The sequence below is a fragment of the Procambarus clarkii genome, chromosome 68, assembly GCF_040958095.1.
Source record: "Procambarus clarkii isolate CNS0578487 chromosome 68, FALCON_Pclarkii_2.0, whole genome shotgun sequence".
Classification (NCBI taxonomy): Eukaryota; Metazoa; Arthropoda; class Malacostraca; order Decapoda; family Cambaridae; genus Procambarus; species Procambarus clarkii.
The window spans coordinates 9593256-9619370 of NC_091217.1; the positions used below are offsets into that span (position 1 = coordinate 9593256).

The 26115-nt window shown below is 41.8% G+C and overlaps 1 protein-coding gene across 1 annotated transcript; it reads right to left on the bottom strand.

The window, feature by feature from the left end:
* Positions 1 to 864: 864 nt before the first annotated feature.
* Positions 865 to 12220, bottom strand: LOC138355638 (ribosome-binding protein 1-like). The gene is made up of 2 exons (XM_069310957.1): positions 12187 to 12220; positions 865 to 1340 (listed from the first exon to the last, which is right to left on the bottom strand). The coding sequence occupies exons 1-2, from the start codon at positions 12218 to 12220 to the stop codon at positions 865 to 867; spliced, it is 510 nt and encodes a 169-aa protein (XP_069167058.1).
* Between the last annotated feature and the right edge of the window lie 13895 nt (positions 12221 to 26115).

A 26115-nucleotide genomic window follows, 5' to 3' on the forward strand; every position in this document is an offset into this window, starting at 1 on the left:
TACTCTATCCTTTTGAGATGTATTTCCGTTTCTCAATAAACTGACTTGAACTTGGTATCTGAATTATCTGCGTTACCAAAGCTATAAGTCACTTTTCTTTCACTTCAAAATGGAATAAAGCGACACAATACGTTACAAATATAAACGTTCATATTCAGTCTCTCTCTCCCTCTAAACTGTCTTGCAATATGCAAGTGTCATTCCATTTTTTATGATAAGCGTCACTTACAAATACATTAAAAGGACACATTATTATCTTATCCAAGAAACATTCCTTACGTCAAAACTCGCCTTCAAAATCTTGTCTTACAGAATGTAAACAGCGCGCGGGAGCGTCGGCTGGGAAGAGTGAGCGCTGGTGAAAACATTAGTCAGGAGAGGACGCATCAGGGCCGCGGGATGTGGGTTCCAGCCGGTTTGATTGACAAGTCGAGGTGGGGGGCCGTTCTCACCGTTACTGCTCGCTCCACAGGTTTTCGTTCACGCACTGTATTTTAGTGCCACAAAGTACAATTAACAACGCTCTTTCCTTACTTATTCGTAAGTCAGTGCTAAAGAATATACAAAAAAACAATATGTGAATCGAAATTGAAAAAAATCGATGCTACTACTGCAGTAAATCATATGTAGCAACAAGAGGACAAAATGAAGCGAGTGTTATGAAGACTGAATGAGTCTGAGACCCACCGAAGGCTGACCCGTATTTATTATTGTAAGACTTGTACGGTGCAGAGGAGGTTTATGTGTGTTGTTTTTCGTGGTGGCTATTTGGGGGCCGGATACGGGGAGAGGCTGATGTCACCCGACCGACACCCCCACCTTACCCCTCACTTCTAGACACATACTTCCCTAACACCAATTTTATCACGAGGAATTTTTGTCGTAAGGATTTCGCTCTGGTTTCTCAGTGCCAGGTGCCCCCTTGACGAGTTCCTCAGTGCCAGGTGCTCCCTTGATGAGTTTCTCAGTGCCAGGTGCTCCCTTGATGAGTTCCTCAGTGCCAGGTGCTCCCTTGACGAGTTCCTCAGTGCCAGGTGCCCCCTTGACGAGTTCCTCAGTGCCAGGTGCTCCCTTGATGAGTTTCTCAGTGCCAGGTGCTCCCTTGATGAGTTCCTCAGTGCCAGGTGCTCCCTTGACGAGTTCCTCAGTGCCAGGTGCCCCCTTGACGAGTTCCTCAGTGCCAGGTGCTCCCTTGATGAGTTTCTCAGTGCCAGGTGCTCCCTTGATGAGTTCCTCAGTGCCAGGTGCTCCCTTGACGAGTTCCTCAGTGCCAGGTGCTCCCTTGACGAGTTTCTCAGTGCCAGGTGCCCCCTTGACGAGTACCTCAGTGCCAGGTGCCCCTTTGACGAGTTTTCCCAGTGCCAGGTGTCCCAATCACGTGCTCTTCTGTTGAGTGCCCTAATCACGAGTTTCTGAACAGTTGTGTCTGAATATGAAGTGCAATGTCACTGAGTCGGCACAGGTACCGACCCCAGTCGGTAGAGTAGGTGGTGCTCTACCGACTGAATTAGCCGGGCAGCTAGCCGACCAGTGTGTTGTGTTAATGATGTAATCTGGTCAACGACCTGGCCCATAGATGTCCATTATTTGAAATGCTGATGAAAAAATAGCTGCTCATATTAGTTCCACTCCTTTTACCCAGTCCGCCAAACTGGCATTGGGAATTGAGAACTGAATTTCACACTCAGCTGAAACTATTGCTTGAGTATTTTAAAGAATAACACAAATCCAGCTTCAATATATATATATATATAGCTCTCCAAGACCCCGCTCTCTCTCACAGTTACAGCCCCGCTCATGTGCCAGGTAAGTCCACTACGGGATCACCATAGCCTGTGCTACTTGGAAATTCTGCTCCGAGTAGCTAAATCTAAAGCAACAACAACAACAACAACCAAGCCCCCGTCCTCCCAGCACATACCCATTCATTCTCCAAGGAACCTTGCCAGACAACGGTTAAGTGTTATTCCTTTTTCACCTTCGGCTGCTGAGATATATACAGGTGGGGGAGGAAGGCGGCAGGGAGCCAGAAAAGTGAGACGAACGAGGACACGAGCACAAATATTGGTAGCGCCATAAAAGCCGCTAATCGTTATACGCGCCCTTTGACACTGGGGTTGAGAAACAAACTTGGCACCACTTTGTGAATATCAGGTTTCCCAGGACGAAGGGGAAGGGGTGAATGCTGGGGTGATGGGGAGGTAGGGGGGGGGGGGGCTGGGGAGAGAGGGGAGGTAAGGGGAGGGGGTGAGGGGGGCGGGGGTGAGGGGGCAGGATAGGGGACGCAGACATGCCCAGGAGCCCGCGCGCAACCCGTGACGTCATCACCCAACTGCAAGTCATTCCCACACTTTTTGTGTGTAATGGAAGAAATTAAACAGTATACAACCGAATTAAAGCTGTTAAGCTTAGAGTGAGTGTACACGAGTATTGCATTAACTCGCCGTTCTTAAGGATTAACTGTAGCGTAGCAACATATATGATAATGTCACCTAATATAAAGCTGCAACAAATTGCATAACGTCAAGCAACACATCACATTAAACTAACGAACACAACTTTGTAGCAAAGATAAAACAACGTATGATATACAAATATTTCTCAGGCACTTGAGGCAAAGTGTTTAGGATTCAATCTATTTCTGTATTATGCACCCCATACCCATTTCGTGGGCGGTGGTGGAAAGGGTTACAGAAGCACATAATGGATTCAGGAACTGAATCCCATAGTTTGTTTAGCTAAGCAAGTGGCAATCTTTTGAAGCTAGTTACACAATTGTTAATATTATATATATACATGTAAATATATATACAATCATTTACACAAATACATATACATATCGATAATCTTTTTATATCACAAGTGATTCGACAAGAGGCTCACAACAGTCACTATACAAGGCACTTTACATCTATGGTGAGTCACACAGTTACTAGCCTTGCTGCACACCCACCCAACTGGGCGGCAGCTTTACAGTCATGTGCTCCACACCCACCCAACTGGGCGGCAGCTTTACAGTCATGTGCATTCATTACCTACAGTAAGCAAATTTTGGATACTTCGCTAAGATTCCTGGCAGTACATCACCATTATGAATGAAGTACTCACACATTTCTTGCACTTAATTGATGGTGTTATCTCTGAATTCTGCGATTTTTTCACATTCCATTATATAATGACGCAAAGTATGCGAATAGCTCTAAAATTATATTTAGTCAAATCTACATCAGCAGACGTTACAAACTCCCAGAGGTACTTGTAGCCGAGCCTAAGCCTAGCAGTGGTAACATCTAGAAGTCTGCTAACCTTATTGGATGATCCACAGACGTGAAGTTCTTCCTACATAATAGAATGATAATAGATGGAGTAACTGGTGTCAATTTCACATTGCCTCAAGTCTACGAGATTTTGTTGATGTTCCCGGAATATTACTGCCCTCAGGCTGCTCAAAGGCAGTCCAAGATGATGATCAGGAGATGAAAATAATGTCAACTCTACACGCTGGAATACTCCTCTCAAATAAATTAGCATCACTTTATAATACAACACCATTGATAAAGCCATCACTTTCATGCTTTAAACGTGAATTTAGCATCATATTAACACAGCTCCGTTGGATATAGAGGAGTGGATATAAATAACTTCACACATTTTAGCTAAGCCAAATGTTAGCATTACTAGAGCCAAGGTAAACCCAATCAAAGGTCATCTCGCGTAAAGAAATTTAGACCACCAACGTTCAGTTAAATATCCTCTTAGGTTACCCCCCCCTCCCTTAAAACATGAATTTTTTTGTGTTTGTCTGGCCATGTGTCGCGCCGCTCCCAAATGTTTAAACGGCCTGGCATGTTTACTGGTCTTGTGGCAGCAGTTTAACGTCTTAAAGAGATGGACGCAGTGAGCACTTATAATGGCACGCTAGCCCTGGCCTCAATGATCTACTTGCTCTTGAATAAATATTACGGTTACGGAGTATATGCATCTCATTCCGGATGAGAGGAGCACGCTGATGCGGCCAGATGGGCTTCTTCTCTACCTCCGCAGTCGTAACCTAGGCTTAAATGTTTTTTAAGTTAAGTATTTCGCCCCTACCTAAGGCGCGAAATACTTAACTTAAATAAATAAATTAGATAGATAAATTAGCTTAAATAATGATATCTACATGATATGTCACTATGAAGGGAGAAGCTGTAATTCATCAAATCCATCATATCATTCATATGATAATTCATCATATTTCATTTATTTTCATTTTATTCATTTATTCATCATTTTTATTTCATTTCATTTTATTCATATATTCATCATTTTTATTTCATTTCATTTTATTCATTTATTCATCATTTTTATTTCATTTCATTTTATTCATTTATAATTCATCATGATTCATAATTCATCATATCTTCAATCACAATAACGTGAGTGAAGATATGCAGACCAAACCAAACACCGGATGATGATCGAGACGACGACGTTTCGGTCCGTTCTGGACAATTGTCAAGGCGAATGTAACTTGATAATGGTCCAGGACGGACCGAAACGTCGTGGTCTCCTCATCATCTGGAGTGTGGTTTGGTCTGCATATAGAATAGTCAGACGCTAAACCATTACAATACAAATACTTATTATCATAATCAGTGCACCTTACCTCGGCAACTATTGGGCTCCAATTACCAAATTCACAGAGATTTATACTAAATTGTATAACTTTCACTGTAAGTAAAGGATCTCATGTAGTCATTATGCAATTAGTCCACCGGCTAGCCATGGACGGTGGCAGTAAATAGAGGTAACAAATAGAGCTTTTAACAAAGATGATTAAATACAGAAGACATGTTTTCCAAGACATTAACATTAATACGACATTAGCATTAACATATTATTTTGTTAATTATTTTATTAATTAATTAACACGTATGTGAAGCTTGAATCTGTATCGTAACGCGTGTTCAGTAGTAGTAGATATTATTAGTGCTAAATTTTTAAGTCCAAAAAGGTGGTTCATTTTATTATCATATCCCTGGATGTTACTGCAGTGTTACCTGCCTAGTGGTGACCCCTGTTCCTGTGACACTGGGTAGTGGTGTTCCTCACAGGGAGAACTGTTCCTGTGACACTGGGTAGTGGTGTTCCTCACAGGGAGAACTGTTCCTGTGACACTGGGTAGTGGTGTTCCTCACAGGGAGAACTGTTCCTGTGACACTGGGTAGTGGTGTTCCTCACAGGGAGAACTGTTCATGTGACACTGGGTAGAGGTGTTCCTCACAGGGAGAACTGTTCTTGTGACACTGGGTAGTGGTGTTCCTCACAGGGAGAACTGTTCCTGTGACACTGGGTAGTGGTGTTCCTCACAGGGAGAACTGTTCTTGTGACACTGGGTAGTGGTGTCCCTCACAGGGAGAACTTAAGACACAATAATCTCCATGACCGTCCAGTACATAAAGAATATTACGTCTTTGCCCTGTGGAGTGAGGTTTTATACCCAGTGAGTGAGGGATTCCATTTTCCAGAGGATGCTGTTCTCCTTCACTCATTGTTTTATACATCATGTTCAATGACTTTGAATAATTACCTTTATAAATGAAAAATGCTTTTATAAGTATTATTTTAACATTATTTCAAAATTTGTCTCTAAATTGATTTTCATGTTATTTAGTTATACTTATTTGGCGCCAAAGACTTCGTTGTTAAGGTGGTCTATTGGTCTATTGTCAATCAATTCCCTACAATTTTCAGCTTGGTTCAAACTGATTACATTTTATGAGAGTGCGGCTTCACGTGACTCACTAACTATAGGGAGCGAACTGCCAGAAATCGTGATTAACGATTACCACAATATGAAGGCCAGAACGAATAGTCAAGTTCTTCGACCATGTTAGGGCAGACTCTTGTTGCACAAATTACATACCTTAGCTGTGTAAATGGTCTTAAATATATGCATTTGGTATAACTTAAATTATAGAACACACAAGGAAGCGTAAGCGTCCGAAGTTAGAAGAGAAGTTAGAGCAGTATAATTCCATCAGAAAAAAAAAATCACAATGAGCTACAATCTCTCCAAACGTAAACAGAAAGACTATATGAAAACGAAGAGGGCTAGATATATGCATATACACCTGCCTATACATCTGCCTATATATCTCTCATATTAAATGGCAGATATAACGAAGAACTGGAACTGGAGAAACAGCTTTTGAGAGCAGCAATACTTATAAATAATAAAGAAATTGAAGCATCAACGAGCAGGCTTGGTTACCTTATCCAGTTGAACAATATAACGAATTCATGGCAACACCATTCCCCTTGAAGCATATTTAACATGGCAACACCATTCCCCTTGAAGCATATTTAACATGGCAACACCATTCCCCTTGAAGCATATCTAGCATGGCAATACTTTCCCCTTGAAGCATATCTAACAACTCGTTCGTAATTAGCACAAGAGCCTGTGATCACACAGCTCGTGTACACAGGTTAGTGTGGCACAACACCTGACCAATGGAGCAACTTCCGTGGAAAGGGTTTTCATCCCTGGATTGAGAAATACCGGTCTGATGAATTAAGGAAACTGCCGATGTTTGTGGAAGCTAAATAAATTAACAGAAAATCTATGTTTCTTAGAAAGTTTGATAAGTACACAAACCGGTTACGAAATGGAATATGAAACACAGATTTTTTTGTATATCCTACATATATATCGTCAAGATGATGCTGCTTTCACTTCGAGTTCCCTTGAAGGGCAATTGACCCTTCAACCTGGAAGTCACACTGTTGTTTACCCACAACAGTTTCACGAATGGCAACACCAGCTCTCTGTTGATAATTCTTTTTCACATTTGTGTCATTATTTTCAAAGTACTTTAAAGCATCCACTTAGGTGTAATTTTCTTAATTTGTTACTTTATAAGATGTCAAGTACCTTAGAAGTACTGACTGAACCTACTAGATGCCTTTGGCACCTAGTAGGTTCAGTACATATGTAGGTTCAGTGCATGGTACCATGCAAGGTATAAGCGAAGCTTACAAGGTCTTGCCTCTCACCACCTCAAGTGATCTGCCTCACGGCCAATAATTATGACGTATATTGCGTGAGAACTGTATTGAAATTACACATTCAGATCCCTTTACATAGCTCGGAAAATCAGATCATATGCTTTTTAGAAGTTCTGTTTCGTTTGGTACCAAGCCGGTCGGCCGAGCGGACAGCACGCTGGACTTGTGATCCTGTGGTCCTGGGTTCGATCCCAGGCGCCGGCGAGAAACAATGGGCAGAGTTTCTTTCACCCTATGCCCCTGTTACCTAGCAGTAAAATATGTACCTGGGTGTTAGTCAGCTGTCACGGGCTGCTTCCTGGGGGTGGAGGCCTGGTCGAGGACCGGGCCGCGGGGACACTAAAAAAAGCCCCGAAATCATCTCAAGATAACCTCAAGGTTATATCTAAAAATATATTAGATCCTGGCTCATTGACTAAATAAGTGCAAGACTAATGCTAAGTCACAATACAAGTAAGTAGCGCACTTTCAACAGTGTAAAGTATTTAGAGGTGAAGTATGCCAGGAGAGACCGGAAATTCTCATAAAGTTTCAAAATGGTATGAAAAACGTTAATGGAAAGAATCCTTTTCTAAGCTGGCCGAGTAAGCCGGACGACTCAAACAGAAAACGGAACAGTACGTCACTTTTGTGAGTCGATTTCATTTCAAATTACGTTCAAATTTGGCCATAGTGCGCATACAAGCTAAAAGTGACGTTATTTTTAAGAGGACGGGTTGGTTGGAGGCAAGAATATACCTCACGCTGGCGCCTCATGCCTCCACCATGGACCACATGTAATACTCATATATATATATATATATATATATACATTTAAGTCCGACTTTTCTCTCCTGAGGATGGTGGGTTGAATAAAATCCGAGACAATATCAAAATATATGAGACCAAGAAAACTAACATAAGAAAATCCTGAAACAAAAATAAGCTGGATCGTTTACGCTCCGCGATATAACCCACCTACCACAACAATATACATTTACTTACATGTGGTAATGAGTTCCACAGATTAAACCAACAGTGGCTTGTTTACATGTGAGGTCTTCGTCATAAGCTTGTGGTGTGATCCAGCTCTCCACCGCCGCCGTCACGGATGTTAAACAACGCACCTCAACACTGGCAACTGTGACGTCTTCCCTACAACAACACGTGACGCAAAAATTACCTCCTCATATTTCCTGTGACAAGCAGCTTAAGCTGGAATGGCGCTCACCACACGGAGACATGCAGTGAAGAAGCCGTCATATACATTTACCCCTTAAGATAACTGAAGCATTAATTAGGAAAAGATCACTCAAAATGTTATCATTTCTCCGCCATTATACTAATGTCTCTCTACATTACTCTCCAGATATATCAATAATAGGTTATACTAGCAGCTAGATAGTGATGTCCCTGCCATGTGTTGTGAGACATTGGGAACTGTGTCCGACGGTGTGACACGTCTTAACACGACTGAGGGAGGAAGATGTCTGGCTCCACGACACTAGCACGTCTGGGGTGGTGGGAGACGCCAGCTCCACGACACTAGCACGTCTGGGGTGGTGGAAGACGCCAGCTCCACGACACTAGCACGTCTGGGGTGGTGGAAGACGCCAGCTCCACGACACTAGCACGTCTGGGGTGGTGAGAGACGCCAGCTCCACGACACTAGCACGTCTGGGGTGGTGGGAGACGCCAGCTCCACGACACTAACACGTCTGGGGTGGTGGGAGACGCCAGCTCCACGACACTAGCACGTCTGGGGTGGTGGAAGACGCCAGCTCCACGACACTAGCACGTCTGGGGTGGTGGAAGACGCCAGCTCCACGACACTAGCACGTCTGGGGTGGTGGAAGACGCCAGCTCCACGACACTAGCACGTCTGGGGTGGTGAGAGACGCCAGCTCCACGACACTAGCACGTCTGGGGTGGTGGAAGACGCCAGCTCCACGACACTAACACGTCTGGGGTGGTGGAAGACGCCAGCTCCACGACACTAACACGTCTGGGGTGGTGGGAGACGCCAGCTCCACGACTCTAACACGTCTGGGGTGGTGAGAGACGCCAACTCCACGACACGTCACTGCGTTATTTTAAAATGTTATCCTTAAACATGCTATCATTATATTTGCACATTTAAATAAATGAGAAAAGACCATTTAGAAATATTCTGGACTGAAATTATGTGCTTCTAGAAACTCTTTATTTCTGGTATATTAAACCTAACCTAACTCGATAACAAATTATACATTTTCCAAGTTAAAGTTGACTCAAATATAATTTCATCTTAACCTAAGTTGGAAACGTCCCGGGCAGAAAATTCGTAGCTGAAAATCTGGGTGAGCGAATAATCTCTCTTGACTGGTTTAATGAGTAACAGGACACCTGCCTAATGAATCTGGGAACGATTGTATTTCTGATTAATGAGAAGTCGAGCAGAGTCAGCATTGAGCTATATGGAGTGTCCATCACCTGACCTTCTGCTTCTCAGCACGTGTTTGTTTAGTTACTGTTAATCTAAATTATTATATTTGTGCTCTCTGTGTTGTCTTCCTGTCTGCCTCTCTTTCTGCCTGTCTCATTGCATACTTTAATGCCTCTCTTTCTGCCTGTCTCATTGCATACTTTAATGCCTCTCTTTCTGCCTGTCTCATTGCATACTTTAATGCCTGTCTGTCAGCTCGTCTCTGCTTGCCTACTTGCTTGTTATACTGTCTATCTGCCTGCTGATCAAACTGCCTGTCTGCATTACTGACAGTCTACCTAAATGCCCGTCTGCCTTCATGCTTCATAGTCAGGTTGCCTGTCTTTCTGTCCTCTATCTGCTTGTCTGTCTTCATGTCTGTCTGTCTGCCAGACTTTCCGAAGAAGTAGGTGACCCACAGCCTGCTGTTCTCCCCGCGTCAGCAGTGTGCCCATGTATCCCCAAGAAGGAGGAGGCGTGGAGGAAAGGCACGGTGCTTCATGCTCCAGGATAAGGGGGGTAGTCAGTGGCGATTTACATGATTTATCAATATGTTCTCCCTCGGGAAGACATCAGCGCTCGCTGTTGTGTGTGAGTGCGAGTGCGTGTGTGTGTGTGTGTGCGTGCGTGTGCGTGTAGCTGGGTCAAGCCAGGTCGTCGTGTTGACGTAGTAACCTGACCTTCCCCGCCCACCAACCCCACACTCGCCTTCCCCTTCCATCTCTCTGTCTGTCTGTCTGTCTGACAGACCTCTCTCTCTCTCTGTTTCTCTCTCTCTCTCTCTCTCTCTCTCTCTCTCTCTCTCTCTCTCTGTTTCTCTCTCTCTCTCTCTCTCTCTCTCTCTCTCTCTCTCTCTCTCTCTCTCTCTCTCTCTCTCTCTCTCTCTCTCTCTCTCTCTCTCTCTCTCTCTCTCTCTCTCTCTCTCTCTCTCTCTCTCTCTTTTCTGCTACCTATTTTCATTCTCAAGGTCTCTCACATTACATGCTCTTCCCCCGCCTATTCTCATCACTAAAACATCAATATATTCATCGAATTTAAAAACTACTGCGAAATCAACCAATTATATTAATTATTAATAATATATTTAGACGCTCGTCCTTATAATGAAGCTGAGTTTAACCTGCTTGATGGGTTCTGAGAGTTCTTCTACTGCCCAAGCCCAGCCTGAGGCCAGGTTCTAGTTAAGAACATTTACATACATACATCAAAGGTAAACAATATAATTATTACATAACTATTTATTACATTTGTTATAAGCACTTAAACAGTTTGTCTTCTTTGCAATAATTATGGAATTGTTGAAAATAATGCAAGAAAGCAACAATAACTGTTGGAGTAACCCGTCCTCTTAAAAATAACGTCGCTTTTGGCTCGTATGCGCGCTATGGCCAAAAGTGGACGTAATTTGAAATGAAATTGGCTCATTTTCGGAGAGAGGTGGGGGGGGGGGGTGGCTGGTGGCGGATGGAAGACTAGAGGAGAACGATGAGATGGTCACACCCTGAACTTATTATCATTACATTAAGTGGCATGAAGGAGTGTAGAAGCACAGTGATCTCCGTCGTGTCCGCACCTGCCCATCACACTCTTGGAAAATAACAATGAAAACAGAGGCAGTCGATGAAATCGGTAGAGATGAAAAACTTCTTAAGAAGCCAAGAAATAGAGAGCAAATCCACAAGGGCCGTGACGAGGATTCGAACTCGCGTCCAAGAGCATGTCAGACGTTGCCTTAATCGACATGGTATAAGAATTGCAACCAGAAACTCTACTGAATTTACTTGATTTGTTCATTTTGATACTTCACGCTATTGTGATTTCTGTCTGTAATAGTGAGCAAATTTCCCTGCGTCCCTCTTCATGTGTGAGGGAGACATGTGATCTGCAGACGGCGTGAGGCGAAACACCACAACACCAAATATCACATCCCCAAGACTTACACTATTCAGAGGCAACGTCAGCATTAACTCTTGAGGATATCCTCATAATGCATCCAGGGTTTGCCAGTACGTGCTGCTGATCACATGGTCCTGTATGACTAACCATCCTGTGTGTTGGGAACTTTTAGCATCACGTGCTAGTTCTTGACACTCTGTGCTCCCCTTCATATAGTTTAGGGTAGCTGCACAAATGCACATGTACCTAAATGTGTTAATACAAAAAGGAACGTCAGGAAACAGTATAGTGATATGGAAGATGATTAAAGGACAGGAGAGCAAGTCGCTGAATCAGACTGTTGGTACAACAGTATCGCAATTAATGACCTCATCCACTAAGAGCAGAAAGTATGTAGTCAGGCGAAAGAATCTCTCATTTCCAGTATTCGTGCCGACATCAAGCACCCATAAATATTCCGGATGGAGACGACTATTCAACCGAGAAACTGCAGTCAATATCATGACAGAACGTCACATTTAACCGCACTTTTAAAGACGGGTCACCCCTGTCAGCTATCAGAGCCCTGTACTGTAGGAAAACCTCACATGTCTCAGACAGGAAGACATGTTGCCAAATATTGACCTGAGATAATTCCCTCAATTGTAAGAGAGTTAAATGTGTTGCAGGTGAGTGTAATACAAGTTGTAGAATGAAAGACACAACAGTCCAGTAGCGTTTCTTCCTACCGAGTATTGCACATTCTGCAATGGCACTCTGTACACTATCATATATTCTCCCTATGGTATACTCACTCACAGAGTGTGACTCTCTAACAATTTTACTCATCGCTGCAAAACCATGAAAACTACATGTAAAACGACTCAAGCGAAGACATATATATCCCAAAAGACGCACATATGGACAGCCACATGGGAACTAAGAGCCGTGATACATGTATTTTGACAGCAGTAGAGACATGAGAGGTGGGAGGAGTTAGGATACTGGGAGACACCTCTGGCCGGACACCAGGTTAGGTTACTCGCCCAACAGTGCCAGACAGCCTGCTGACTCTCCCTGTTGACTTCCCAGACATGACTGAGTGGATGTCGCAACCTGCACTTACACCAGGAGATGGCTGTTGACATCACCAGACACCAGGAGACGGTTCCTGATCTCTCCAGACATCAAGAGATAGCTGCTGACATCATGAGATGCCAGGAGGTCGCTGCTAACATCTCCAGATACCATGAGATGACTGCCGACATCTTTAGACACCAGGAGATGGCTGTTGACATCGCAGTACACCAGGAGATGGCTGTTGACATCGCAGTACACCAGAAGATGCCTGCTGACATCATCAGACACCAAGAGACAGCTGTTGACATCTACAGACCTCAAGAAATAGCTGCTGACATCTCCAGACACCAGGAGATGGCTGCTGACATCTTCAGATACGAGGAGGTGGCTGCTGATATCTCCAGATACTAGTAGATGGCTGCTGATATCTGCAGATACCATGATATACTGCTGACATCGCCACACACCAGATGACTGTTGATATCTCCAGATACCAGTAGATGGCTGCTGACATCACCAGTCACCAGGAGATGGCTGCTGACATCTCCAGATACTAGTAGATGGCTGCTGATATCTGCAGATACCATGATATACTGCTGACATCGCCACACACCAGATGACTGTTGATATCTCCAGATACCAGTAGATGGCTGCTGACATAACCAAACATCAGGGGATGACTGGTAACATCACCAGACACCAAGATATGTCTGAGAACATCGCCAGACACCAGGAGATGGATGTCTCTTATCAGCGAGAAGACTGTGGCAACGACACTGCTACTTGACACCCATAGGTAGGCACGACTTGATACCATGAGAGCTGCTGACACTAACCGAGCTAATAGCACAAACATTAGCATCAAGATATAGCTAAAAAAAAAAGCAGTGCATTCATACATATATTCAGTTTCTACACACACGGCTTGTGGTAGACAGGTGAGAGGAAAGTCACCAGTCTTGATGGAGGTGAGGAGGATATCACCAATCATGGGGTTATCTTGAGATCTTGAGGTTATCTTGAGATGATATCGGGGATTTAGCGTCCCCGCGGCCCTGTCCTCGACCAGGTCTCCTTTTTGTTACACACCCCCTAGGAAGCAGCCCGTAGCAGCTGTCTAACTACCAGGTACCTATTTACTGCTAGGTAACAGGGCATCAGGGTGAAAGAAACTCTGCCCATTTGTTTCCGCCTCCATCGGGGATCGAACCCTGGAGCCTCAGGACTACGATTCCGAAGCGGTGTCCACTCAGCTGTTAGGCCCTGAAAAACATCACCGCTCCTGGGGCAGGTGAAGGAAACGTCTCCCATGTTTGAGAGGTTGAGCGACACTTCTGGAAAGCTTGTAGTCGACTTACAGGCGGTATTCGGACTATTCATCTAATTATGCATTAATCAAAACAAATGTAGACGTAAGAGTTGTTGAATATATATTGCCAGCCCTTAACTTTTCATACTTTGATTCACTTAAAAAAATATAACAATACTAAATTACAATCTGGACATAATGGAGGTGAGGGGCGGGCCTATAGCCTAGCAGCCGGTCGTGTACCGCTCGCGGGCTGTGGAACTGAAGGGGGAAGGTAGCAGGACGCGTCCCTCGGTCATCAGCGTGGATAATATACATGCGGGAGGGTCCGTCACCATAATCCATTTGGCTCCGTTGACGCTAAGCAAACTGTGACGCAATTCCCGCCATATCCAGTTTCCCTCCGTTGTCTGGCGTCTTGGTGCGCGGGTGGTGGAGGCGGGAAGCCGTCGCTGCAACTCTCTCTCTCGTCCAATACATCGCATCACACACATCATATTTCCCTTGAATTTAGACCAAATACTAAATGTTTGCAGTTTTACAGGATTACATGAACATATATGCTGGTTTCGTTGACAGTATAATGCGCGTTGAATCAAGGACGCAGCAGTGTGTGAATAACGCACTAAATAATGCTGCGTAAATAACGCATTAAATAATGTTGCGTAAATAACGCAGCAGTGCATATAACTTGGAGAACTGAACCCAAAGTCTTTAATGGCTATTTAGATTAATTATAGGCCACAAAAAATAAAGATGAAATTTAATGAAATTTAAAATTAACAAAAGACCATACAAACGTCAACTAGACTATAAATGTTTATGTAATTTTAAATGACAAAACATTAATAGTTTCGTTTGCATTTGAATAGACTTCATTGTTTACATTTTAAGTTTGATTTTATATATGTATCTGGTACCACTGAAAGAAAGGTCTGAAATTTTGAACTGCAATGAGGGGAACAAAAGCCAAGTAGCCGCACTGAAGCAAATAATTAAGAAAGATTTACAAATTGGCTAGATTTGTAAATTAGCTAGATATACGAGTGAAGTAAATTTGTAGTAAATGACCTTCCTTGTATGTGTCTGTTGCAGTGTGCCTTTCATTTTATTTAATGTAATATTTAATCCCGAAGGTAGAAGTTATTGTGCTTATTGTGTTTAGTGAACCAACTAGAAGAAATCCCGCTGGGTCTCTCATCCTGGCACTTCTACCAAGACTGGTAGAAGTATCTAGCATCAAGATAACTTAACTGTCTTAAGATACTGATATTTTTTGTAATCCATAAGCTTACATTATATTGCGTGCGCAAATTTGTATGAATTTTAATGAGTTTCTGACAAAATAAAAAGTCGTTCTAACTGAAACAATCAAGTGTGGATGCTCTTAAACTGACTTCTACATTCATAAAATCGAGTGCAGTCTTTCAAGAAGCATTGCTTATTTGACTGGTTTGATAGAATTTTGTCTTGATGCCAAAGGTTAGCTGGACGAGCGATAAAGGTATTTATCTGTTTACACCCATATATACTGAAATGTTTGTGAACAACTCTTTCAGACACTCACTAGCCACCTCACAAATGAGAGCAAACTAAGCTTACCTACCAAACACATATACATCGTTTTAGAAAGACGGACAGCCCCCCATCATAACTCAAGATGTATTTCCCATTTGTACAACTTTCTTTAGCCTAGTTTCATTACATAAATTACGCGGTAAAATGTGGATACAGGCTAAGTATGTCATCGAGTATTCCAAAGTTCAGAGAGTACTAGCAGAGTTTAGCTTACCTTAGTCCAGAGGGTCAGAAATAAGCTACAACATATTGGTCCGGATAATGCGCATTTTCGTTGAACATGACCAACTAGCAAATACATTATAGTTCTGAACATTGCCCAATACTAAAGGATGTAAATTCACTTACCCATCTGTTCGTTTGCAATAATACTATTTCCTGACGACGATAACTCTAATTTGTTGACAAATCTTATGATGAATTGTTCAATATAACTTTTACACCTTCTGCTACCAACTGGCCAAATCTTTTCATTTATACAAATTTTCAAATGGAAAGGGATCCAGAAGCTTTATCACCTTCCTTTGCTCGTTAATGTTTCAATCGAACACCAAATTGAATCGACTGTTTTTCTAAAGGCTGCTAAACCACTGAATATCACTGCTCCATTGTTTTAAATCTTAGTGCCGTAATAATAGCAAATTGCTCTTTGTTGTCATGCATAAAAGAACATGTAATCATACTAGAAACAAATCCATTAGTCCGAAACAGAAAACTGCAGCAGAACAAAAGGGATCCTGCAATCATACCAGACCACACAAGACCGGCATCAGTCACACCGGATCAAACAAGAGACAGCAAAGACCTGTGGCCACACCAGGAAACGAAAGTGGTGTGTGGCGGCGAGGTGTTGAAGCGAGTGGGGCCATAAAACGTGCTCTGCCAACAGAGAGGAGTAGGTACCGCCATGACGCCGGCGTGGGCAGCGTGAGGCTAGCCCCGGGGCGACGACACACACACACACACACACAGGGTGATCGGCCTGGTATATTGACTCGTGTATCTTCACAACCCTCATTAGTCTCGCATTACGCTCACTCCAGGGCCCTCACATATTGCCACAGTCCAACAATGTCCTCCACCTCTTTATTCATTTAAAAGATGCACATACTTTTTCCACACCTTGTGAATTTCCAGATAATTAGTTGATCCAAAAGGCGTCATTGGAACACAATATACAGGCGAGAGAGCGTGTTTTTTAATTTATACAGTACACACACACACACACACAGGAACATCGTTTAACAGTGGAGAGGCGGGACCAAAGAGCCGTAGTTCAACACCCCCCCCCCGCAAGCACAACTAGGTGAGTAAACAGCACTCATTCATTCATCACAAAAAACACGCAGTCACGCACACAAGAATGCTTGCACTCGCTCACAAAAGCACGCACTCAAAAAACACGCACGCACTCACACACGCACACAAAAAATCCAGCACTTAGGAAGACAAAAAGCGCACGCAGCGTGTCCATGAGTGTTAGAGGGTAAGAGTGAGTGAGGAGGGCGGAGCAGGCAAGTCATCTGGCCCAGTTGACACCTCCAAGGACCTCCTGATGCATGGGGTCCGTCGTGATAATGACGGTGCGGGAGGGGGAGGAGAGAGGACGATGTAAGGGGTGGGATGGGGGGGGGGAGAGGGGTTGAAAAAAGGGAAGGAGGAAGTAGGGGGGAGGGGAGGGGAAAGTGGAGAGTAGGGAAGAGGGAAGACAGCAGTCAGGATGACGCGAGGGAGTGGGGGGGGGGGGTGCAACCAGACAGTTTGGGAAAGGGGAAACAAGGAACCTTGAAAAACACAAATGAGCAATGAAGATCTTTCTTAATTAATATGCAAGAATAACTCAATCTCCTCTCGCATTATTAATCGTGTCAATCACACTAATGCCCAAAATTACATTTTGTATCTTCACAACCACGAAGGAAGGATCGAAAACAGGAATTTCCTTGAGTACTTTCGTATTTAATAATACATCTTCAGAAGGTTGATACTTTTGAAAATATGTTACAATATTAAATATGAAAGTACTTAAGGAAATTCCTGTTTTCAATCCTTCCTTCGTGGTCTGACACTGTCACATTGTTCATCACGTGTTAATTTTCGTGATTTAAACACACACACACACACACACACACACACACACACACACACACACACACACACACACACACACACACACACACACACACACACACACACACACACACACACACACACACACACACACACGTATATAAAAATACATACACAAATACATATACACATCCAAAGTCTTTTTATACCAAATGATTTAAGAACAGGCCCACAACAGTCTGTACAAGGCTGTTTACATCTGTGATGAGTCATTACAGTTACTAATCTTTCTCCACACCCACCCAACTGGGCGGCAACTAAACTCAAAATAAACACAATTTCAACTTTGACCAAGAGACAACAGCACCACTTTCAATCACAATAGATCACCCTTTTCCAAACATCTTTCTTCCCAACCAAGAAGATAATTCAAGATTATATCGATCGCCTTCAAATTAAAATTAATGTTCTTGTCACAAATTACTAGTCTAAAAGTATCTCTGGAAGTTTAAACTACCTACCTTGAGGTTATCTTGAGATAACTTCGGGGCTTAGAGTCGCAGCGGCCCGGTCCTCGACTAGGCCTCCTTTTTGGTACACATCCCCAGGAAGCAGCCCGTAGCAGCTGTCTAACTCCCAGGTACCTATTTACTGCGTGGTTACAGGGGCATCAGAGTGAAAGAAACAATTTGCCTATTTGTTTCCGCCTCCACCTGGGATCGAACCCGGAACCTCAGGACTACGAATCCGAAGCGATGTCCACCCAGCTGTTAGGCGCCCTGCTGATACTACCTACTGATGTAGGTAGTATCAGCAAGTGACCAGCTATATACTATGTGAGTGTACTCAACCCATGCTCCTTAAAGGATAGTATTTATAGTAACTATTTGGTCAAAAGTATCAATATGCAGTGATAGACCACCAGTAAACCACTTTTTGTACTATTAACTTGAAAGTCAGGAAAAAATCTAAAAACCAAACCTAAATATTCCTAGGCCTAGTATAGCACAAACATTTATTACATTAGGGATAAAATTGCGTGTAATTAGGCCTAGGATTGCTAGAATAGGTTAGGTTAGGTCTTATATTTATGTAGCTGTTAAAAGCCTTATATTTATGTAGCTGTTAAAAGCCTTATATTTATGTAGCTGTTAAAAGCCTTATATTTATGTAGCTGTTAAAAGCCTTATATTTATGTAGCTGTTAAAAGCCTTATATTTATGTTGCTGTTAAAAAAAGTTTCGATTTGCCCGATTTGAAAACGTTTCGATATCATAAATGTTCAGAAAATGCACAAATCTTTAATTCAAAATGACATATTCCCCAAATTCTAAGTACCCAAGACTTGCCTATTGCAGGTTTGGGACACAGTCTAAGCTTACAGCAATTGCAACTTGCTTTGAATAAATAATCACCCTAACATGATGTATCAATGAGAAAATCGGTAACAAAATTTCTTAAGGTATTGATTAGCTAAAAGAACATTAGCGTGCATATTTCCATTTGCTGCCCGCGTCCTCAATTAAAAATATATAAACTTCCACATAACAATTTTGTTTATTATACTCTATTACTACTAAAAATGGCTCAGTTTAAAAACTACTTCAGTTCAATTCTTGATGCTATTATATATGTTCATCATGCAGTAGTGTTGTATTTGTGCCTCATACTGTCGACGGTGTATACGTGTCTCTTAGTGCAGACTTTGTATATGCGCCTCATATTGTCTGTGTTGTATATGCGCCTCATACTGCCGACGGTGTCTATGTGCCTCATACTGTCTATGTTGAATATGCGCCTCATACTGTCGACGGTGTAAATGGGCCTCATACTGTCTATGTTGTATATGTGCCTCATACTGTCGACAGTATAGTTGTGCCCTATACTGTTGACGTTTTATATCTGCCTCATACTGTCGACGATGTATGTGTCTCATACTGTTGACGGTGTATATGTGCCTCATACTGCAGACGTTGTGTAGTGTGACCCCCTACATAACTTGCTGATATGTGTTAAAAATTGTGTAAATGTTGCAAATCTGTTTGTGGTATGTGTCCTGTGCAGCGCTTCTGCCAGGACACTCACCTACGAATACGCCGTCAAGAAAAGTCAAACTTTTGTAGTGGACAAATACAAGAGAATTACAGTATCTGAATGCTAATGATTAGATTTTGGACTCAAACGAATGAAGCAGCCTAGTCGAGTACATAAAAAAGAGCAACAACTACAAACTCACACTTGTCTCACATGGGCACGAATGTCAATAACTCTAGAAATTCACTATGCGCACGTCGGTAAATTACGGGTACAATCGTGTAAAAGGAGTGACTCCGGGGAGTTTTCCGTGCTGCGATGTCACTGTGATAATATTGATTGGATCGGCAATGTCTTCCCTGCCACAGGTTGTCATGTCACTGGGCCCCATTTTCTGTTTCCCTGTCTGCTGACGCGGTCACCTTCCGTCGACTAGTATTCCAAGGCCTCTCATTCTCTTCCCATCTATTTCATTACATAATTAATTATTTTCATGACTGCCAATTCACCAACAACACCTAAGGACCCACTCACTAAAAGACCTAAGACCCCCATTCACCAAAGGACCTACTCATCATTATAGGTCATACACACCCACGCATCCACTCATTTCCAAGACTTCAGGACCCACTCATCACCAAGGCCTAAGAACCAACTCGTCACCAAGACCTTAAGTGCCCACTCACCACCGTGACCTATAAGGACTCACTTACCATCTACCTTTCCACCCAATTAGTCTCCTTAAAACCCCACCCATCTACCCTCTTGAGGTTATCTTGAGATGATTTCGGGGCTTTTAGTGTCCCCGCGGCCCGGTCATCGACCAGGGCTCCACCCCCAGGAAGCAGCCCATGACAGCTGACTAACACCCAGGTACCTATTTTAGTGCTAGGTAACAGGAGCATAGGGTGAAAGAAACTCTGCCCATTGTTTCTCGCCGGCGCTCGGGAAACAATGGGCAGAGTTTCTTTCACCCTACCTATCCTCAAAGTCTACCTAGTAATTTAACAATTGCACCTACCCGCCAGAGTTCCTAGAGGCTAGACTAACGCTGCTACAGATGTGCAGAGGTGTAGTGGGCCAGGTGTAGCGGCGGTGACGTCATGTGTTGACAGTCGAGGTGGCCCCTGGCCCTCCTCAGGACGCTAATGTCGTTTGTCTGGTCACACTCCACCAGGTGACGCTCTCACATGCCTTCTTGCTGCTGCTGCTCCGTGTGAAGCTGTTGCTGTTGCCATTGTTGTTGTGGTTGACGCGGTGCAGATGACGATGCCGTAGATGTTGGACGTAACGCCGGTTGTTACTGTTCTTAGTGCTATTTTGTTTGCTATCTATCTTGATCCATTGTCAAAAGCCAGCAGAGCTGGCTGTCGCATAGGGCTTAGTACAGGTACTAAGGTTGTCTGTTATGGTGATGATCTAGTTCTCCTTGCACGGACCAAAGAGGCTATGCAAAATACGACCTAACGTTCAATAATGCCAAATGTGCTGTGGTTGCTTTAACTCTCAGGACTCTATCGAGATCCAAATCTAAAATTACTAGTCAGATTCCAGTAAAGTATTCTGAAAAGTATTTTGGGGCATATTATATCTTCAAAGGGCCCACTTATTAATTTTTCTGATGCTATTAGAGACTTGAAGGTCAAAACAAGTGTCATTATGAGTGAATTTGGTCATCTTGATACCTGGTCGAAAGTAAAGTTATTCAAGCGTCAATGCCCAAGCGTGTATGAATGTGAACTACGAAATGCTGACCTTGGTAATCTTTACTGTGAATGGAGTAAGTGTTCTAAACGTATCTTGGGTGCCCATCCTCGTTTTCATTGCAATCTCTACCTGGCCTGATGTCCGCACCCACACGAGGAAATAATTCATAAACGAATTACATCATTTTGTCTGAAAGGAATCACCCATCTAGTAAACTCAATCAACTCTATTTTTTTTTACACACTCATTTATCACTGGCCATTCCTACTGTCCCAGAACTATAAACTTAATTGTTAGGAAATACAACTTAAGAATGATATATATAATAGGGTAGCAGGTCTACAGGAAAGGATAACACAATTCATCTCAATTTTGTTATGTAAATTGTGCCACTATGTCTTATCGCTCTAATGTTAAGCTTTACTTTATCATTACAATACATCACCTTTCAAATTGTTAGCTAAATGCCACACACTTTATGCCTAAAATGTAAGTCTGATTTAGCCTCCTATACACCTGTTTACTGCAGCCAGCATTGTAATGATTTCAATAGGTTGTTACGGATTAAGTTTCTGAGTCTGATAATGACACTATAGGTGCTATGATGGCTTTGTAAACTATCCTCCTGTTTAGAGAGTACTTTTTTGTAATTATGTGGACATACACTGACGTAATGGACAATTAGATAATATAATTTGGTACTTTTCACTTTATAGAATCCGGAAAAAATAAAGCTAAAAAACAAACTTAAATATTCCTACGCCTAGTATAGCACTTATATATACTATATCAGGTTTCAGATAGCGTGTATTAGACCTAGGATAGCTATGTTATGTAAGGTTTGGTTTTATTAACAACATAAATACAAAACCTTTTCCGGTTTGTCCAAATTCAATGGTACCAAATTGTAATTTAAAATTGGGTCATACGGGAGAGGGTGAAGGGGAGCGGGGGAGGGGGGGGGGGTGAGTGGGGAAGGAGAGAAGGAAGTGGGGAGGGTGAGGGGGGGGGGGGCTGGGAGGTCAGGGGTTGGGGGATAACATGTACCTGGTGGGAACCTTATGGGACACTAGGCAGGTGACACATCAGCGTCCAAACTGAGGATACACGGAGAGAGGCACCACTCTTCCACATGATGTGTTACCCACACCCACAACACTCACCACCCTCCCCAGGGATGTTACACACCCACAACACTAGCCATCATACCTAGGGATGTGTTACACACACCTACAACACTTATAACCCATTTTATTTATTTCCAGAAGTTAGTTATTTCTAGAAGTGTTAGCACTAAGACTTTTTAATTATTCTTCACCTTAGCACTACCCTGGTAAAGTCCCATATAGATTATGCAGTTCAGTTTCTGTACTATCGAATGGAAGTGAATTCATAAGAAAGTGTGTAGAGGCGAATGTCAAAGTTAATCCCGGGAATTAGAAACTTGCCTTGCAAAGAGACATTAAATACGGTAAGTTAAATTTATATTCCCTACAAAGACGGAGTAAAAAGGGTGACATTACTGAATTATATAAATAGATGAAACGCTATGACCGTATATAATTAAATGAACCGGTATGACAGTATATAAATAGATGAACCAATATGACAGTATATAAATAGATGAAAATGTTTAACAAAGCGCATAATAAGGTTTTAAATATAACAACATAACACACGAAACAATGGATATAATTTGGATCAGTTTAGATTCAGGAAAGACCTGAGTAAATACTTGTTTGCAAACAGGGTTGTCCATTTATGGAACAAATTGCCGGATAACATAATTGTTTCTTATATTTTTTTATTACGTGCAGCAAATGCAGATCATTAATCAGTGTCCTCTGAAATAGCCAGCCTTTTATTAAAACAGAACCTTTTGCAAATGCCTCTCACACATCCCCTGTCAGGGCCATTCAAGACTCCTTGTGCCTTTGTCCCGCTATTGTTCTCACTAGTGCTTGGTGAGATCACTCGCTCTCTTCACCAGTCCACTTAAGACGCAACTGTAGACACATACCAAGTTGTCTTTATTCCATTTTGGCAGGCTATGCAATCACCGCAGACTATGACCGATCATGTCTCTGACGCCACCAGCCGCCCCTTCCTCAATTCCTAACTAAGCACGTACATATGCATGCCCTCTGTTGCGATAAGATTAATATTGATTCATAACGAAGACTTTTCGAACTGTATTACTGTATATATATATATATATATATATATATATATATATATATATATATATATATATATATATATATATATATATATACATATATATATATATATATATATATATATATATATATATATATATATATATATATATATATATATATATATATGCGAACAAGCCTGAATGAGTTCGAGTCACTTCTGGGGTGTGAGTTTTCAGTTATATATATATATATATATATATATATATATATATATATATATATATATATATATATATATATATATATATATGCTTATCCCTTCCGAGGCTAACCTGCTTTCTGAGGTACACCTATTTATGTATATATCTCGTGTTAGGCATAGATAAATGTCTTCGCTAATTCAAGAATAAATCTCTAGTTTAACTACTGATTTATGTTGGAAGAATGATCATTGGTTATCAACATATTATTGTGATTTCTAACACCATCGTCAAAATAAAAATTTAAATATTACAATGCAAACATTAAAATTAAGATCTTTTAATAAATATAAATTAAAAATACTTGACTTTGTCGACTGGTCAATATACTGTACCATGACCTAATTAAAAGTCTCTGACTTTCATTTAATTCATTGTAATTAAATTAATTCTCGTTAATTTCATTTAAGTTTTGTAATTTCCTTGATTGTTTTCTATTAAAACTATATATGTTCTTGCTTAAATTACTGTTGAATTCAATTAAGATAATTAAATTTTAAATATTAATATAGTAAGCATCATTACAATCAAAGACAAAATATGTTTGATTTAAATATCACTTCTAAAGGCAGGCTGCAATGGTCAGCCTTTTCTCATGATTGTCCATTGTTCGTTAAACCAGCAGCCACTTTCCCCTTTATGCATGAAAATATCTATACATGGCTAAACCATGTGAATAAATAATAAATAGCCTCATAATAAATAATCGTTGCCTCAGACTAAGCTCGTCCAGGTGTTTTTATTATTATTATTATTTTTCTTCCACATACGTGGCCACACATTTACAATGCTAACCACCATATATACATTTTCTTCTGTCCTCCATGGACAGGGTGAGAGATTTGTCAAACATATAGTTCAGGGATTTATTGAACAATCAACCACAGAAGGTGATTGTAGTGCTTTTAAAATGCTAGGCTAAGCTACATACGTTAGGTGGTCGATCGACCCCAATAACGCATTCATCAATTTTTGGGTAATGTGTACTCAAATTTTATTTGCAGTACGTGGGTGAAGCATTTCAGAGATGCGATTGGAACTGAAGATGTATTAAATGAACAAATCCATTTGATGCATCACGTTAGTGTGATCTCTGTGTGTGTGATGAAGATGTATTCTTCATTCATTTCATTATAAACAAGTGGTTTGGCGAATGAATTAATGACCATTTGACCTTTATTTATGAGGACGGGCTGCATTTCACGTGTGGGTTGGGTTATTTGTTTATTAACTATAGACAAGACTAGCCTAAACAGTGCTACGCTACATTGTCAACAATCATTGCCAAGTCCAGCCTAAATTGTGTCAGGTTACAGCGCCAACAATCACAGATAAGTATAGCCTGAATTGTGAGACGTTACAGCACCAACAATCACAGCCAAGCATAGCCTAAACTGTGAGACACTACAATGCCAACAATCATAGCCTAGTCTAGTCTGAACTGTGCCACGAAAGAGCGCCTACAATCAAAGCAAAGCCAGCTTTAAGTGTAACACGCAAGAGCGCCTACAATCAAAGCAAAGCCAGCTTTAAGTGTAACACGCAAGAGCGCCAACAATCAAAGCAATGCCAGCCTTGTGACACGCAAAAGCGCCTACAATCAAGGCAAAGCCTAACCTGAACTGTGCCACGCAAGAGCGCCAACAATCATAGACTAGTCTAGCCTGAACTGTGCCACGCAAGAGCGCCAACAGTCAAAGCAAGGCCAGCCTTAATTGTGTCACACAAGCGCGCCAACAATCACAACGAAGCCAAGCTCGAACTATGCACGCTAGAGCGCAAACAATCTCAGCCACGTAACATAAGAACACGTGTACCACGACTCGTTGAAGCGACTTGTGTGCTAAAATTAATATCTGTAAAAACACCGTCAAATGTTTACATGCGCGGTGATATGGACTAATACAGCACCTGCTTGTTTGGTCCCATAGTTATTGTGGTCAAGGAGCCTTTGATCTCCACACACTTGAGCGGACCGTGTTGACACAAGTGTCACTGACAGCCTTCGCTATTCTCACTGCCTTTTAATGGATGTCAACTTCGTGTAAAAAAAATGTGATTTAATGAATCAAATGAGTGACAAGTGACCAAAGTGATTTTACATCACTTTGTGGCTTCACATTTTTGTTATTATAAACGTCAGACAAGATGGTCACATATTGAATGTGATGGATGCTCATAGTCCTTTGCCAGGTATTTTAGTACAGTGAAATAAATTAGTATATATATATATATATATATATATATATATATATATATATATATATATATATATATATATATATATATATATATATATATATATATATATATATATAAGATAGAATGTGCGTTTGTCTGTCAGACCAACATCCAGTGGTAAGCCTGGGCCAATGGCTTGCATAATGTATAGTCGCTAACAACGTTTTTATTCCAGGGTTGCGATTATTCCGGGACTTAGCGTCCCCGCGGCCCGGTCCTCGACCAGGCCTCCTGGATTGGTCAACCAGGCTGTCGAACGCGGCTGCTCGCAGCCTGACGTATGAATCACAGCCTGGTTGATCA

Excerpts from the sequence above, each read along its gene's own strand:
- LOC138355638 (XM_069310957.1), bottom strand. The coding sequence starts at position 12,220 with ATGAGTAAAATTGTTAGAGAGTCACACTCTGTGA. Across the intron at positions 1,341-12,186 it reads TAGAGAGTCACACTCTGTGA|GGGCACCTGGCACTGAGGTA; the intron begins GTGAGTATACCA and ends AACTCGTCAAAG.